The 17409-nt window shown below is 40.0% G+C and overlaps 2 protein-coding genes across 4 annotated transcripts; one reads left to right on the forward strand and one right to left on the reverse strand.

Moving 5' to 3' along the window:
- Positions 1-200: 200 nt before the first annotated feature.
- Positions 201-8423, reverse strand: thbs4a (thrombospondin 4a). The gene is made up of 23 exons (XM_068311240.1): positions 8166-8423; positions 7034-7231; positions 6692-6939; positions 6489-6591; positions 6280-6371; positions 5412-5463; positions 5111-5313; positions 4877-5014; positions 4728-4808; positions 4492-4644; positions 4228-4332; positions 4029-4136; positions 3751-3910; positions 2654-2772; positions 2522-2574; positions 2355-2439; positions 2161-2257; positions 1902-2080; positions 1619-1667; positions 1325-1521; positions 824-996; positions 605-744; positions 201-526 (listed from the first exon to the last, which is right to left on the reverse strand). Exons 1-23 carry the CDS (start codon positions 8245-8247, stop codon positions 483-485), a joined length of 2859 nt encoding a protein of 952 aa, XP_068167341.1. The 5' UTR covers positions 8248-8423; the 3' UTR covers positions 201-482.
- A 1803-nt stretch (positions 8424-10226) lies between these two features.
- mtx3 (metaxin 3) lies at positions 10227-17359 on the forward strand. 3 transcript variants are annotated; one of them, XM_068311254.1, is made up of 9 exons: positions 10227-10319; positions 11707-11776; positions 12076-12152; positions 12252-12344; positions 12425-12607; positions 12717-12793; positions 13929-14086; positions 15343-15431; positions 15611-17359. In XM_068311254.1, exons 1-9 carry the CDS (start codon positions 10227-10229, stop codon positions 15701-15703), a joined length of 933 nt encoding a protein of 310 aa, XP_068167355.1. In that variant the 3' UTR covers positions 15704-17359. The 3 variants fall into 3 exon arrangements, with proteins under 3 accessions (XP_068167355.1, XP_068167356.1, XP_068167357.1); XM_068311255.1 differs by lacking the exon at positions 15343-15431 and having other exon boundaries at positions 15611-17293; XM_068311256.1 differs by lacking the exons at positions 15343-15431; positions 15611-17359 and adding an exon at positions 14568-14722.
- The last annotated feature ends 50 nt before the right edge of the window (positions 17360-17409 follow it).

Below are 17409 nucleotides of genomic sequence, written 5' to 3' on the forward strand. Positions count from 1 at the left end.
AAATATAAATTTAATTAATTTCAAGTTACAAGATAGTCCTAAATAAACCAGTGGGATCCATTCAGAAGGCTGTGTGTTAACTTTCAGGAGCATTTCAAATACAGTGTAGAGATTTGTATGTCACTGCAGCTGATTAGGGTCTCATCTTGATTTAACTTCCAATACGTTGTCCCTATAGATGAATAACTTATACTGAAATGTGTGAAATGCTCAGGATTTTATTTAAGTAGAAATTTATTAAAAGTATGATATATTACACATTATTCATAAAATGCTTATAAAAAGGAAGGCGCAAATACAGTTTGTACTGGTATATAATGCCCAGTTTAATGCTTCCCTAAGACCATCGCAATTTTTTTTAACAAATGTTTTTTTAAATTATTTTTCTTTACTCATGTCCTCTCTCATCGTCTGCTCCTCTAATCCATATATTCTACAGGGCTCAAATCATTTCCTTGATGGACCACATTCATCTTCTACCTTCACTGGGTGTTGTAGGCATTGAGATAGTTGTCAGGAATTGTGTCTGTGGGGACCAGAAAGAAAGAACAACTTTTAAACTTGTACTTGTAAGATGACTGGATGTCCTTAAATTTGCACTTACCATTGCAACGGTATTTTAGATTGGACCATATTATATTTTCTTGAGAGAAGCAGAACACTCCCAGTCTCCCTCCTCTCATACTGGTGTCAATTATCACCCCTGTGTCCGCCACCAGGTCTGATCCCTCATAGAAGCGTGACCTGGTTGGCACATGAAGTCAGATTAGTTAGTCCACATAGTACAGCTGTGTCTGTGAGTGCTGCTGTGCTCTGCTCGTACCTGATATACCCGATCTGTGGTCGGTGCTGGAGGAACCAGCGGTAGGAGACCTTGTCCTTCCAGCCGGTGTTCCTGGGGTCCTTCCACAGGAGGCGGACCTGACCGGCAGTGTCTCCTGTGTGCCAGAGCGAGTTCCTCAGATACTCACCAGGACCAGTCTTTGATTTCACAACCTAATGATGAACATCAGAGTGGAAAAATAGTATTGACAACAGATGATAAAAACAAGCCAGTTTTGTTTAAATGTTACTAAACAACTGTCACTTTCTAAAACAAGTTCAGACTATACTCTTTATTTTTTAGGTCAATCAACAATAGTCTGTGAGGAAATACTCGGGCAAAAGTGAGGAAAAACAGGCAGAAACCTCAGAGCAGACCCTGATTCTAGCTGGGTGGCTGTTTTCTTTTACTAGTCAGATTGAGAGACAGAGCTCGAGATGGGAGGGAAGGGTTTGAGTGAGGAAGCAAGACAGATATTTATAGAAACAGCCAGACATTCACCTTGAGTTGTATTCCTGGCTCTGCAACAGCTCTGAATGGTGCAGCCTGCCAGTACGTTTGTTCTGTCTGTTTCCACATCACCACATAAAAGGACGAGGAGTCCTGGTAGCCAAATATGAAGCCAACATAGTCATCATCGGTCACCGTATTCACATGGAACGTTCCCTCGAAATCAACCCCACTGAAGGCTGTGTAGCCTGCAGGTTTGGACAGAAGAGGACAAAAACGTGAAAGAAAGTAGGAAACCGATGAAAGCAGATGAGACAGTGGGGTGGGAAGGTATTCTGTGCTTACCCACAGCGAGGCCAGGGTCAGAGTTCATGGTCTGAACTATCTCCATGCCCTGTCAGGTCAAAAGAAAGAAGTTCAATTAAATTTATACTATTATAAGACTCATGAGATCATTTGTAGGGGAATTTGTTTGAACTGAATTTATGAATTTGAATTCAAAATGACAATTTGATCAAAATGTACTATCCTGTAAGAAACTGTGGAACAAGCATGAGCTCATTTAAGAATTGATTGAAATTGTAATAGAGGCTGAGGAGAAAAGGGAATTGATCTGATGACTGTTTACCTGATTGAGGACGACCCAGTTTGGGTCAATCTGAGAGTCCCCTTCCGGGTCCAACACTACCGTCTGATAGGCTCTGAAATCAGTCAGGGTGATCTCAGCATTTTCTGGGCAGTGATCAATTATGTCAATGACGTTGTCTTTGTCAAAGTCTCCTTCACACGCATCCCCGACTCCATTGTCTGAAATGAAATGATATTATGACACAGCAGAAATATATATACTGCACATGTGGATGTACACTTCCTGAAGTGATATTAACCGTCTGTGTCCTTTTGGTCCACATTGGCAACTAGTCTGCAGTTGTCGTCATCATCCACTATGCCGTCATTATCATCATCATCGTCACACTCATCTCCCTATCCAGATAAAACAGCACACACGAATCAGTGTGACACACCCAGCACACATGAGATGAATTAGGAAAAATGAAGGAAGGAATTGAAAGTTTGAAACCTTTCCGTCCTTGTCGGTATCCAGTTGAGAGGGGTTGATGGCCATAGGACAGTTGTCCATTGTGTTTTGGTGGCCGTCACCATCACTGACAAAAAGGAGGCAGAGCAGGTGAAACCAGATGGCGACACACAATACATCTTTAATGACATCACAGGTGATGACAGTACTTGTCTATGTTGTCATCACAGGTATCTCCAATGAGGTCATCATCCGAGTCAAACTGCACGTAAACATAGAAGGAGTCAGTCGGGGTTATGGTGATGGATCTGATTCAGGTGGTTGCTTGTTTCATTTGTTACCTGGTTGGGGTTGGACATGTCAGGACAGCTGTCGCAAACATCTCCCACCCCATCATTATCTCTGTCACTTTGATCAGGGTTGGGCACTCCCTGGCAGTTGTCAAGAATATTGTGAAAGCCTGAGAACATAAACACCACAGTATTTTAATTTGTGTGTCATGTGAGAGAGGATTGACAGGAAATTTTTAAAAAAAAGAAAAGAAAGCATTAGGTAACACAGCCCATGGACACAGTCTGTCAAATGCATCACCAGATGGCAGTGTTTGTTTAAGACGCCGGTGAAATAGTTTCCAATGGCCTTTATGCCTGGCAGAGGCTTACTCTGGAAAAATGTTTTCAGAAAGAAGGCAGACATTACCAAGCGCGTAACAATCCAGCCTCTGAGTTGAAGACATAACCAAATGATCCAGAAGTTGGAGTTCTGACAAGCTGAATGAACAGTAGTCACTCCACGGTCTAAATGAGCAACATATGTAAGTACAGAAAGGTAAACAAGGCAGAAGCAGGGAAGTGAATGTGTGTTCGCAGTGGAAAACAAAAAGGTGCTTCAAAGGGTAAAGGTGGAATAAAGTTATGAGACAACAGTGAAGATTCCAGTTGGAACATGTTAATACTTGAAACTGCTTTCTACTGGGATCTTTAAGGTTTGTTTTGATGCTGGACTTGTTTGCCTGGGAGCCAGTGGTGTGACTGGTACAGGAAGTGAATTGGAAGCAGATACAAGACCAGAGAGATGTTTTGAACAGATAAAAAGTGGTGCCATTCCACAGTTTCCACCAAACAGGGTAGTAAAGACGCTATTCTTGTCTAGACGGCTTGATCCAGACAAGATGCGGTTTGAAGAACCCCGTAAGTCTTTTAATGTGATTAGCAGTCATTAGGTTTCACACAATGCGTTCTTAACTTAACTAACTCTAATTGTTGCAGCAGAATCAAAATGGTCTGGTCACAGTAATGGTCATTACCACCTTTACATCCCCGTGATAAAAAATGCAATATATCCTTCTAATTATACCAAGTCATATTCAGCAATCTACTATATGTGACTACTACATGACAATAATATCAATTTGGCCATTGAATAGTAACACACTTACCATCTCCATCCTTATCATCATCACATTCATCTCCCACCCCATCCTCATCGGTATCCTTCTGAGAAGGATTTTCAACTGTTCGGCAGTTGTCACAGGCGTCGCCATGGATATCCTTATCGCTGTTCCTTTGGTCCACATTAGGAATTAACCAACAATTATCCTGGGACAGACAAGGTTCACTGTATAGTGAATGGGCTCAGCGAAAATATTGCTCACAGAATGTCCACCAATTTCTGAGAGCTCAGTGCATGCTGATCTTGTGGAGCTACGACACTTACATCTATGTTAGTAATGCCATCATTATCTGCATCATCGTCACAGGCATCACCCATACCATCCCTGTCTGCATCTTCTTGGCCAGAGTTTGGCACAAATATACAATTGTCCTGGAAACACAGCAATCATCAACATTATATTAATTTTTAATACATGCGGAACGTGAATGCAGGAGAGGGCAGTGGGTGTAGATGTGTGTACCTGCTTACAGTTGTCGTCTCTGCAATTGAGGTTAACATCAGGAAATGCATCAATATCTGTGTCCTTTCCACACGCATAGCCATTACCTGCCCAACCAATACCGCACTGACACACATACACACACACACACAAACGCACACATACATACACACACACACACATGCAGGAAAGCATTTTAGGAAAAATGGAACAGTTGGTGAGTCACAGTCGTCATCCAGTAATACTCATAATGGCGATTATGACATCAATAATTTAGTATCATACCACACAGCCAATTTTGCCGTCTCTCGCCACAACACACTCTGCATTTGTGTGACAGGGGTTGGGTTGACCGTTGGGGCAAAGCCTGGCTCCACGGCAGCCTTTCTCCTGGTCACCAGTGAAGCCAGTTTTACAATCCCCACAGCGGAATGAGCCCTAGTGAGAGCAGCAGAGTCACAAACTGGGCTGTTCCACCTTCATAGGCTTTAATGACAATCACACAGTCGCAGTGGTCTTACTACTGTATTGTAGCAGTGTGAGTTGGCAGTGCAACCTCCATTCTGAAGTGGGCCCCGACATTCATCTATATCCTCGCACGCCTGGGAGGAAACGGTGACTGTCAATACATTACGAGGCACAGATTGGTGTGTTATTTTTGATGTTGTACCTGTTTGTGTGTCTTAGCATAGGATACTCCCACTCCAGTTATCCCTGGACCGGTGTATCCCAGAGGGCATTTTCCACAGCGAAAACCAGGGGCAGTGTTCACGCATGGGACACCAGGGAAACAGGGGTCAAACTGGCACTAAAACCCAACAAAGTAAAAAAATTTAAAAAAAAGGTGAAATGCTACTTTCATATTTCAGAGACTTGTGTGTATGAGAAAGCTTAGTATCCCTACCTCATCTACATCATCACAGTGGACCCCATCTCCTGTATAACCGTCTGGACAGGGGCCACATCGGAACCCCCCCAACTCCATAGGGATGCACATGTCCTGTCTAAAACAGGTCCCAGGTGGGCACTGAGTCAGAGGCTGAGGCTTCACAACAAACATCTCGGGACTCGGAGTTGGACCCGAGTCAGTTGGACTACCCCTGAGATCTGTGGGCACACAGACAGATATGAACACATTTTGTTGAGATGTCAGTTTGTCCACAGTGTCTAAATACTGTGTTAATGAAGAATCAGATTGTAGTTACCACAGGCAAGACACTCCATGATGGTACTCTTTAAAGAAGTTGTCTCCTTAATCTTTGCCAGAAAGAAGTAGAATGTAGAACTGTTAGTTGGGACAAACTGCACAGATTGGGTCATTGTGTGTAATTGTGTCAGCTTACAGCAATACAACCAGATCAAATCTCTATCTGTAATAATAACTTCTGAACATCAGAATGACACTGTAAAATGTGTGTCTGCTGAGATAAGCTTGTTATGTGTTTCCTTAGATAAAGGATTCGCAAAGTGTGTCTGGCAACTCTGAGATACTGAACTATATAAAAAGCACTTTATTGCCTCAGGCTGTCTGCTTGATGCCTTATCCTCTCACAAATCCTCCACTTCCTCTGAGATCATCCACTTCCTTCTGCTGCTCTGTATTACTTAGCTGTCTGTTGTTGGGGTTGAAGAAAGTCATGAAACAAGATAGCTCTTGAGAAACAGCTCTTAACAGTCTGGATTCTCATTTTGAACAAGTTGCTGATTTATTTGCAAAACCATCTTATTCTGAAGAAAAACGAAATTCCAAATGGTCATGACTCAATTCACATTCTTCCAGTTTTAAAAATAATCCCTTCAAAGGAAAAACAACCCAGGGAAATTTTCTGCAACTCAATGCTTTCCAAAAATATTTTCTCATAGCTAAATCTTATCCATTTAATATTTTTCAGATTTTTAAGAAGCTGGCAAAGAAAATCAACATATTATTGGACTGTTAAGTATATTAGAACTATGTGTAAATACCGTGTAGATCTTTTCTTGATTTTTCTAAATATTTTCAACAATTTCTATGTTCCATCTAGAGTAAAACTTGTGAAATGCACGACACCAAGACAGGAAAGAATGGGCCACCTGCAGATGAAGCAGCTCCTTCATCTCAGTTAACAGGTTCTTCAGCTCCAGCATGGAAACCTGGTCACGTGTGGTTCTGCCTCTATGGATATCTACATGAATTTTGCAAATCAGAATGAGAAAATCAACAACACAACACATCATTCAGGGTAAATGAGTGAATGACCTTGTTGGGTGATGCCAGACAGTCAATAACCGTCTGTTCTCACCCAGCAGCTGCAGAGATTCATCCTGATCCATATGACATTCCTGCAGGGTGGCCACATTATCTATTGTGTCCTCCATCACCAGCTTCAAATCTGTCAATTTATCCTTAAAAATGGATAAAAGGCATATGTCCAATTATTTAAGCAATTGCTTTAGCTTCTAAACAGCATATTTCTACATGAACACTCGTGTTTGTTTTATTCACCTGTCCACTTGACTGCAAGGTTCTAAGTGCCACCTTGTTGGGACCGGGTGGGAGAGAACCAAATGCAGCTGGTAGATCCTTCAAAGTGTGTGCCAATCTGCAGTCAATATAGATGTTGAGCCGAGGTGGGCCACGCTGGAGCCCGCTAGCATGCAGCATCACATGGTGATCTCGGCCATCTCCCAGGGACGGGTGGTTAAAGGTAGTTGTGCTGTATCTGCCGTCAGTCTTCAGGTACCGAATGATCACTACAGGTGGAGCAAAGCAACAATGATTTAAAACAGATTTCTGGTACTGTAGATTTTGGAGTGCATCCCATTTGTCAGTATATTAATTATTCACCCTTGTTCAGTTTGGCCTGCACAATGAGGTCAAGGTACTTGGTGTTGTCTTTGGGGTTGATGATACTGTAGAGAGAGGTGGGGGCCTTGCTGTGGAGCCTGAAGGAAGAGAGAAGGAAAGCCTCAGCTCGCCCTTTGCTCTTCAGGCTTCCTTGGAGCAAGTCTGGCAGGCAGTCCGGAGACTTCAGCAGGTCGTAGACTAACACGGGAGACAATTATCAAAAGGGAAACGGTGCATTAAACGTCTGTCAATGCACTGTAACGTAAGAATGATATGAACCTACAGCGAAAAGACACAAATTAACAGTCAGGAAAACAAACTGCAAAATGAAATATTGATCACACTACTGAAAGCATTCCATCTATGCACTACATAAACGCTGCTGATCTTCTTTGTCAATTTTAATGGAGGGCTCACTATATTTGTGTCTTAATGGTTGTTGCCAGCAGAATAGTGTGGATGGCTACTGCTGAGTCAATCCCACATGGTACTTTATAAAGTGTGACTGGGCATCTGTTTGTGTTTATGTGAGTATGTGTGCACATGCATACATGTGTGTAAATGAATGCTCCTGTTTGCATCCTGCTGTGTTTTATAGAGTTGTAGACTGGAGTAGCAGACAGTCAGACAACCTGCTTCCTCACGCCCACGTGCACAGACACATTCACAAACATATACACTCACAATAACACTTGCTCCTATATCCTATTAGCTGAATTCAAGAATAATATGAGGGGATAGTAAATTGCATGGTAACATTTGCACGTATAGTATATTCCAGGCACATCAAAGTCATCTTCATGCATTCTCTCAGGTGGCACTTACTCTTGTTCCACCATCCAATGCTGGCATCATTTAGTTCAGACCATTACGAAATTCCAGATGTGAAATTGTACAGGCTCCAAAAAAAATAAATAAAAAAAAGTCCAGCTCCATGCAAACCAGCAACATTATCATTATTATTTACATCTTCTTGCAGCTAGATAAAAGAATGTTAAGTCATAAATAAATAGAATCTGAAAAAAATTAATTTGAAGGTGATGAAAGAAGCATTAAATAACTTGATCTGCACTGATCTGCAGACACATATGTGATGTTTTCCAGAAAAGCATAGATGGTGCTGCATACTTACTGATGCCTTGGGTTGTGACGCTGAGAACCAGTTGTTGCACCACCAGATACAGAACTGCTGCTCTGGCCCACACACCCATCATCAGTGCCTCAGTATGGTAGATACCTCAAGAGAAGCTGCACCCCTGAAGGCTGAATAGTTTCCTCTTGTAGATAAATAATAAAATCACAGATTAATAAGCACCAAATTAACAGAGTAGACGACAAATTCAAACGTTGAAGTAAATTCTGAGCTGGGTGAGATGGTTTTGTTGCATAGCCACAGCTTTTAAGCAAAGGGGAGGGTCTTTGAACTCCACTGCTGTGAAAGTGGCACAGTGTTGTGACTGTTGAGCTTGTGGGAGTGTCAACGAACCACTACAGTTTGATCAAATATTCTATAAATTGTATGAATTAGCACTCTGATTTACCATAGACAAGATGATCACAGAATGTAAAGTATTATACATAATAATTATCAGGATCAACTTAATAACAGAAGTTTTTGTGTTTGTTTATTTATGAACATTTAATTTAGGATAAAATGTATTCTTAAATCTGTGCCTCTGGATGGGTTTGTGATATAATACCAGAAAAAAACTGCATTAAATATGCCTTTGGATTCACCATGAACACCATCTGAAATGAATTGTGGTTTTACGGGAGGAAAACAAGATTACAGCTGGCATCATTTAAAAAAAAAAAAACATCAATAACCTGTTTCATACTTGTTGATTTTCTAGGTCACCTCCAGTAAGCAGGCTAAACTGTGTAACTCTGTAACAGATGTTTTTCATTTTAATTTCATTTCATTCAGCTCATTCAACATGCCTCTGAAAATGTCTTCTTAATTCCATTTGTTCGGGAATGTGGAAAAGTGTGGACAAAGAGGCCTGACTTGGGACCCTGGAAACATTTCATAACAGATGTCTGGTACTTGTCTTAAAGTTCTTCTAGCCTCAAGTACATTTCAACATCCTCGCCTTTTGTATGAGCCAAAGAGAGACATTTACCATCCCTCAGTGCATTATCAATGTGCATCCGTCTGCGTCTGGCTGTCTGGTCCTTGACAAAACACCTGGCAGCCTTCACCAGGCAGATTAACAGCCATGGAGCAGATTCCATGCTATTGTTACTGAAAACCTTTACAGGTAAAAATTAAATGGCCCCTTTCTGCTATACAGTAGATCACTTTCTATGTACATGGGAGCACATACAATGAGCATACTTTGATTATTTTAACCTAGGTTTTACTGGTGACATAAGCATGTGAAATAATTAAAATACATTTACTGTACTGGAAACAATCACATGACAAACAGATTCTTTAAAGCTCCAACCAAAATATAATTAACCAAGCATCTGCGGTCTTGCCAACATTTGACAATAGTTACCCTTGTTTCTAGCAGTAAAAGAAAAAAGAAGCTGGAAACAAATAAAGGATAAATCAATAGCCACAGTATCATAATAATGTTACATTAGACAACACATTCATTCATTCTGCCGCTTCTTCCGCGTAGCGGGTCACGGGAAGCTGGAGCCTATCTCAGCTGGCACAGGGGGTAAGGAGGGGGACACTCTGGGCAAGACGCCAGTGCACCGCGGTAGGCAACATATGTCCTGAGAAAAGTTTTTAAGGTTCCTCGATTATTTTAAGCACTGTTAGCTTTGGTCCTAAGGAATATTTATTTTTTGTGAGGACATTCATATCCACAGATTGTACAGATTGTAAAATGTTTTTTTTTCAGTTTTTATGTCTACTATCTACTTACATAATATTTACTTGACTTTATAAATAAACATGTATGTAAGAGCCTATACCGTGATTGCTCATTATCCCTACTGGCCGTGGTTCTAAAGTATTTGTTTTTTTTATTAATTCTGAGTGTCAAAGCACATTTCCAATAGAAAAAAAAAAGAATGCATTTGAAATTTGGAATTTATCTGGCATAAAAATGTATTGCTCAAACAGTCTCTTGAATTCTAAATATATTATTGTCATTTATTATTATTTTTAAATTAACGTATCGCTGTCTGAAAGACGCTCGTCACGCCTCACCAAGTGACGTCACCGGCTCCTTCCATGAATCAAAACATGGCGGCTGCCATGGAGCTGAGATGCTGGGGGGGAGACTGGGGTTTGCCGTCAGTCCACGCCGAGTCTCTAGTAGTTCTGGTAACGTTATCATCTGTTGTGTAACAAAGCGGTTACCATATCCAGACTACAGAGCTTAATGTTTATATTTTGCCTCTATCTGCTCTGTGTGTATCTGGTTAGCTTCTATGCTAACTTAACGTCCCTACTGCAATGATCGATATCTGCTGATGTTCAGCTTGATGTGCTGAATATGAAGTTGTTGTTGAATTTCGTGTTTAGTTAGCTGTTAAATTACAACTTTGACTGCATGTACCCTGTCATTGAATGGCTGGTTGTCTGACGTCACTGGCAGAGCTGAGAAAGTACATGTTTATTTTTCAAGGTCAGTCTGATAATGCTGTGATTGTAGTTTGTTAGACGTCAGCTGTTCCCACCACCTCCCTCTGTAGCTGGTGATAGTAGCTGCTTGTAACCTCTTCCGACTCTTCGGAACGTTAGCATTCATTTGTGTACTAGCTTGTCATTGTGTCGTGTTCTCCCAGCATAACCAGGCAGTTACAACTCTTGCCACAAGGTGACGCTAATTTTATTACTCGTGTGACAAACAATAAACCAGACTATTTTCCGTTATAAACGCGTTTAGTAACGTTAATAAAATTTAATTACGTTTTTTTTCACTAATCGAAGCAGGTGTCAATGTCATATTAATACACTTTGAAAAGTTTTTAAAAAATATTAATGCATTTTGAAAAGTAGGGACATGGATATTAGAGAAAAGTAACATTGCGATACTTTAATTCCTTCTATTCACATTTAAATGTGTTAAAATAGTTACGTTCATCAAATGCCCGCAGTGTGTTCACTGACCATAGTTAACTTTTAATATCACCCCCCCGGCTCACAGTTGGTTTCGTCCACTGCCACGCCCCCATCTGTCACCCCCGGTGTGTTTCCAGCACCGGAGGTGACACTAATGGGGGAGATGCTGAGCGTGTTTCGCATCACAGGCCATCAGGGTTGCTGGGTTGTCATAACAACTTGATGTTCAAGATATTGCATGTAGTACGACATTAGCAGAATTTAACCACGGGTTTCATATACATTTTATTGTAAAAGAGCTTAAAGTGATTATTATTATTATTACTGGTACAAAATATTTTGATAAATTGTCGTGTTTTAGGTAGATCAGGTGTTGTTGTTTTTTAAATTTTGTGCTTTTGTCATTTTGCCTGTTTCACTCTATAAACAAAACTGATTCACATCTGTGATTAGAGCAACTTTTTGGACTGCAGTAAGCGTTAGCTTCATCACAAGATTTACGCAAGATTATTCCCCTGATCATTCTGTCCTGTAATGTGTTTGTATTATGATCAGTAGCTCCAACAGTTTCATGTGAAAAATGTTTCAGTTGTATTTTTTTTTATATCTTTCCTGATTCAAGTGTTGACTTCATTTTGTTTTACAGGCATATGCCAAGTTTTGTGGAGCAAAAGTCACAGTTTCTCCTATTGATTGGACATGGAAAACTCTAACAGGTGGGCTGCAGCTGGGCTTGTCTAGACACTGGTGATTACTTTTGTGGTCTACTGAGAATCCTGTGGATCATATAGAAATTTATTTTTAGTATTCACAGTAGGAATAATAGATCCATGGAGTACATTTAGACCTCTTTACATGTGCTTGAAAATGAAATACCCACAAAAAAATAGCATGTGAAATTTATTTATGGGAATTGTAAGCAGATCTTAAAATATGTCATTCCAGATGCAATGCATCCCTGGAATAGACTTATGTCCTTAATTGCAATATTTTTGTCTGGATGTTCAACTTGCAGCAACGGTTCCAGAGTTGATCTTTGGAGACTCTGCCATTCAAGAGCCTACACAGATTCTCAACTTCCTAAGGAAACAGGTAAGATGGGAAATCAAGAGAGCTCATTGGACATCAGCTCGTCATGATCCCAAACCTATGTGGCAGAATAACTAGTATTTGTGATGTGTCTTTTTTCAGCGGTTCAATGCAGACTACGATCTATCAGCCAGACAAGGGGCAGACACCATGGCCTACATCGCTTTACTCGAAGAAAAACTACGACCAGCACTGGTACTACTATCTCTCCTCTGCGTATTCCCTGAAAAATCTTTGAGCCTTGCCGATGTAGTGAGATGCTTTGTGCTCCACAGTTGCACACATTCTGGGTGGACGCGGAAAATTATGCCAATGTGACACGGCCATGGTTTGCCTCACGCTCGCCATTCCCTCTTAACTTTGTTGTCCCTATTCGTAATGCCAACATCGCCCTTTCTCGCATTCTTCTAACCAAAGGAGAGGCACCACTGCACAGAATTACTGAGGTGGAGGGAAAGGTAAATATTGATCAGTATGATTGAATAGTTTTATGTTCTATGTAGCGAACATGTTGTTCCAGTGACTGAAATGTTCTTTTTCATAACTGTAAATCTTTATCTGCCTCAGATCTACAGCGATGCAAAAGAATGCCTGAATCTTCTCTCCTGTAGACTGGGATCATCAAACTATTTCTTTGGCAACTCGTAAGTTCTTTAATGTTTCATTTTTTACCATAGATACAGTGCTATGAAAAAGTTTGGGCACCTCTGATAAATTTTCCAGGTTTTCCCCTATAAATCACTGGTTATTCTGATCAATAATTTCAGTTAAATATTTCATAAAGCAGACAAACAGAATAATATTTGAGAAATGAAATGAAGTTTATAGGATTAAGTTGTTGTCCTCTTTGCATCTTCTCTGAAAAGTGGCAACAGGGAAGCCTCAAAACAACTGTAAATATGACCTGGAAACAAAGATTGTTCAACTTCATGGTTTAGGGGAAGGATACAAAAAGCTATCTCAAAGATTTCAGCTGTCAGTTTCCACTGTGAGGAACATAGTGAGGAAATGGAAGACCAAAGGCACAATTCTAGTTAACGCCCAGAGTGGCTGGCCAAGAAAAATCTCTGATAAGCAGAGACAAAAGATGGTGATAACAGTCAAACTCAACCCACCGACCAGCTCCAAAGACCCACAACATGATCTTGCTGCAGATGGGGTTGCTGTGCGTCGTTCAACTATTCAACGCACTTTGCACAAGGAGATACTGTATGGGAGAGTAATGTGGCGGAAGCCTTTTCTACACACATGCCACAAACAGTCTCTTGAGGTATGCTAAAGCACATTTGGACAAGCCCGCTTCATTGTTGAATAAGGTGCTCTGGACCTTATCTGTGGTTAAAGTGGGCTGTCCATACTCAGAAACCATCAAAATTGACTGAACTGGAGATGTTTTGTAAAGAAGAATGGTCAAAAATACCTTTAACCAGAATCCAGACCCTCATTGGAAACTATAGAAAGTGTTTAAAGGCTTTTATTTCTGTAAAAGGAGGATCTACTAAATATTGATATAATTTTTCTGTTGTGGTGCCCAAATTTATGCACCTGCCTATTTCTGTTTAAAGACTGTAATTATTGCACTTTTTCTGTTAATCCTGTAAACTTCATTTCACTTCTCAAACATCACTGTGTTTGTCTGCTATATGATGTATTTAACTGAATTTGCTGATCCGCACAACCTGCTATTTATAACGGAAAATCTTGAAAATGATCAACGGTGCCCAAACTTTTTCATACCACTGTATTTTAGCGTAAAACGATTATTATTTGTGTTTGTAGGCCAACCAGTCTGGATGCCTTTGTGTTTGGCTTCATTGCTCCCCTGTACAAAGCCAGTCTTCCCAGCAGCCCTCTGCAGAGCCACCTCAGTCAGCTGGACAATTTCAAGCACTTCTGTGACAACATTCTAACCGAATACTTCAGTGTGGACCACCCCTGTAAGGCTATTGTGCTGACTACTGTACTGTACTTGATGAATGATGAATGATACAAAGATGCAGGGCATGTTGTACATTTGCAAGCAAACCAAATGACTAACATCATCCGTATCTTCCCTGTCCTCACCACACCTTTTTTTTTACAGCATGTTCACTTTTTGCTTCGGCCTTAACTCTGTTCCTGTTCTTCCAAATCTCTGCTACCTCCTTTCCTGCCTGTTCCCTCACACCACATATGTCAAAGTCAAGGCCTGTGGGCGAGATCAGGCCCGTGATGAATTATTTATGGCCCGCTGAATGATTTTTAATTACTATTAGAACTGGCTGATGGGTGTTTTGCACGCAAGAAAACTACATTCCCCACAATGCAATGGTAGCGGAAGTCACTGCAGTGCAACAAGCGAGCTTTGGTTTCATTGTTTATCAGCAGTCAGAGCGGAAGTTGAATTTTGCTACTCCCCTCCTCAAAAATGTCTCAAAGGAAGGTGGACGCTGAGAGCAGGGGGTTTCGAGCCAGGTGGGAGTCAGAGTGTGTGTTCAGAGAGGTGAAAGGTGAACCTGTGTGTCTTCTGCTGAGTTTGCGCGTTTTATCTCCGACGCAGTGCTCCAGCTGTGCATCAAAGCTGGTCGGACAGAGGTATTGTTTTTTCTGTGTACCATAGATTTTTTTATTTTATTTTAGTCATATTTCAGCTGAATGTACTCAGGGAAAATTGCAGACAAGAGCCATGAGAAAGGATACGACTGATTTAATTTTTTATTTTTATTTTACTGCTTGAAAGCAGTGATTGGTAGGATCATAGAGCAGCACAATATTTTTTTTTTAAAAAATTTTCCCACAGTTATGCATTATTATTGTGCATGCACAATATTATTACTGTTCATGTAATAATGCATGCATGATAATATATTTTCAGTTTATAGTGCATGCAGTTTCATTTATGCATTTATCTTGATATTAAGGAACTTTTTTTTTTTGAAGGACATTTACTTTTTTGCTGTTTGCCTTTTGAAAAGGTTTCCCCTTGAAAAGGTTTCCCCTTGAAGTTACTGACAGAGCCATAAGAAAATACTGCTTTATTTAATCATTAAATAATATACATTGTGTTAGCTCTTGGTTCAATAGGCTATGTCCATTTCAATATGTTTTAATAAACATGGACGCAGTCCTGCCCTTGGCTTGTAGCAAATCTGTTTTTTCAGCCTTCCCTGTGTATTTGACTTTGACACCCCTGCCTTACATCATCTGTTTCCAGGTCCTTCCCCACCTGTTCAGGACACAATGGATGCCAACCTCCAGAAATTAACACAACTTGTAAATAAAGAGTCCAACTTGATAGAGAAGGTGCTTCTCTTCTGCTTTACTTTTATCTTCTTTGCATGGTTTCATGGTTGGGTTTAGCAGATACACTTTCAGCTGTGCATGAAGTATATATGAGTTTTTTCACTCTTATGTTGGTTGTAGTTCTTTTCTTTTTGCTTATGTGTAATTTCTCTGATTGAATTGAACATCCTGTACTATAGATGGATGACAACCTTCGCAGCAGCCCTCAGCACAAACCCCACAGACCAGACCCCAAACCCAATCCGGTCGGTGAGAAGACGTCTCAATCCTGATTCAGCCTTATGAGTTGACGAGAAACAGCCTGCAGGCGAAAGGTGCAATTTAGAATATTACTTAACATCCTGAAATAAAAAAGATTATCACCCTTACTGTAACTGAAATGGCAAATGACTTATGGAAATATTACTATATGATTATAGAAGAGAATATTTTACAGCAGAATGATGATGATGATAGATTTCCAAGCTGTTTGATTGAGAGCGATGGAGCATGTATGAGGTTTCTTAAAATGGTTTGGCGCATGTATGTGGTTGAGGATGTAATGCTTTGTGGAGTTGAATGAAAAAGACACAGAAAGTTCAGAAGGAAACCTAAATGGAAGTGACTCTCATAACCTCACCGTTTGTTAAAAGGAATATAGATGTATGGTTTAAATCTTTTAATTATTCATCACTACCACGGAAGCATCATGGGAAATATCACCATCTGTGTCATGGTGATACTGAAATGACTGAGTTTAATATTCCTCTCTTAGTGAAGTAAAATTGAGATCAGGTAGTGCACCTTATAACACAATTTATGTCGTTTTATTTTTTTAATCATAGAGCATATCAACACTATTGGGTTTTTCCTTATATCCCCTGTAAAATGTCCTGTAAATGAGTAACAATTGGATTAATGTAATATAGTATTGCTTGTATAGGTGTAAATAGATTCTTGCTTGCTATCACTACAAATAACTCCTGGTGTCTTCAAATACGACTGATTAACTTGTCCATATTATTGGTTCTGTACCGTAAGGAAGAAAGAACCTCATATGAGGAACCACTGTGTCTTTATTGTGTCTTTCAGACATTCAACATTCTGCTCACTCATGCTGTTGTCATGGTTTTCCATTTTTGTGCAACAAGTTTTGATTTTTTTTTTTGCTGTGTTATCATTTGCAGTGCCTATTTAAATATCATCTTGTTGAACCTGAAGTGTCTGTCCCATTTGGGAAAGTCTCATTAGCTGCCTTATTTGTTTTATTTTTACTGTCTGAATTTCAAAAGATTTTGTACCACTTATAACTTCATCATTTTGTCATATTATTCAATATTCTCACATTAATGAATGAATTCCTGATTACTGTCATGATTTCACTGGGTTTTAGTGTGCATTTTTGATGTCTGTAAAGACACTTTTAACACAAAAAAATAACACATTTGCAGTGACGTTCCCTTTAAAGCACTATATCCTAAAACAAAAGACTTCATCTATGTGTGTGTGTGTGTGTGTGTTTCCAGTTACAAAATTTTGTTGGATTGAAAATTCTTGGAAGGTCTATAATGGTACAGTGTGCCTTTTTCAGTTTGTATTGTTCTCATAATGTCAAATATTAACTGTGTCCCTCATATTACTGATGCAAAATTCATACACTGTCTTAGCAATTTCTCTTGCAGTTTGTTCTCTGTGGACAGTTGGTAGCAACTGCCTGTTACTGAAATACAGAAATGATAAATCAAGCGTGGCTACTCTTTTTTTCTCCCAAAAAGTCTCCAGTCGTATGGATGCCAGATGCTGTTCCTTGATTATGTGTATGTGCTTGCAGGACATTCATCTTCTGTTTCTCAGTTCCTTCCTCTGTTTCACAGAAATAAGGAAAAGTGTTGCAGATGAGAAAGCTAAAAAATTTCTGTAGAAATTGGATAATTGTATTATTGTATGATTTTGTGTTAATATTCTCTTGAGCTTGACGTTGTGCTGCCCTCTAGTGGTA

Source organism: Antennarius striatus, chromosome 3 (assembly GCF_040054535.1).
Source record: "Antennarius striatus isolate MH-2024 chromosome 3, ASM4005453v1, whole genome shotgun sequence".
NCBI classification, from domain to species: domain Eukaryota; kingdom Metazoa; phylum Chordata; class Actinopteri; order Lophiiformes; family Antennariidae; genus Antennarius; species Antennarius striatus.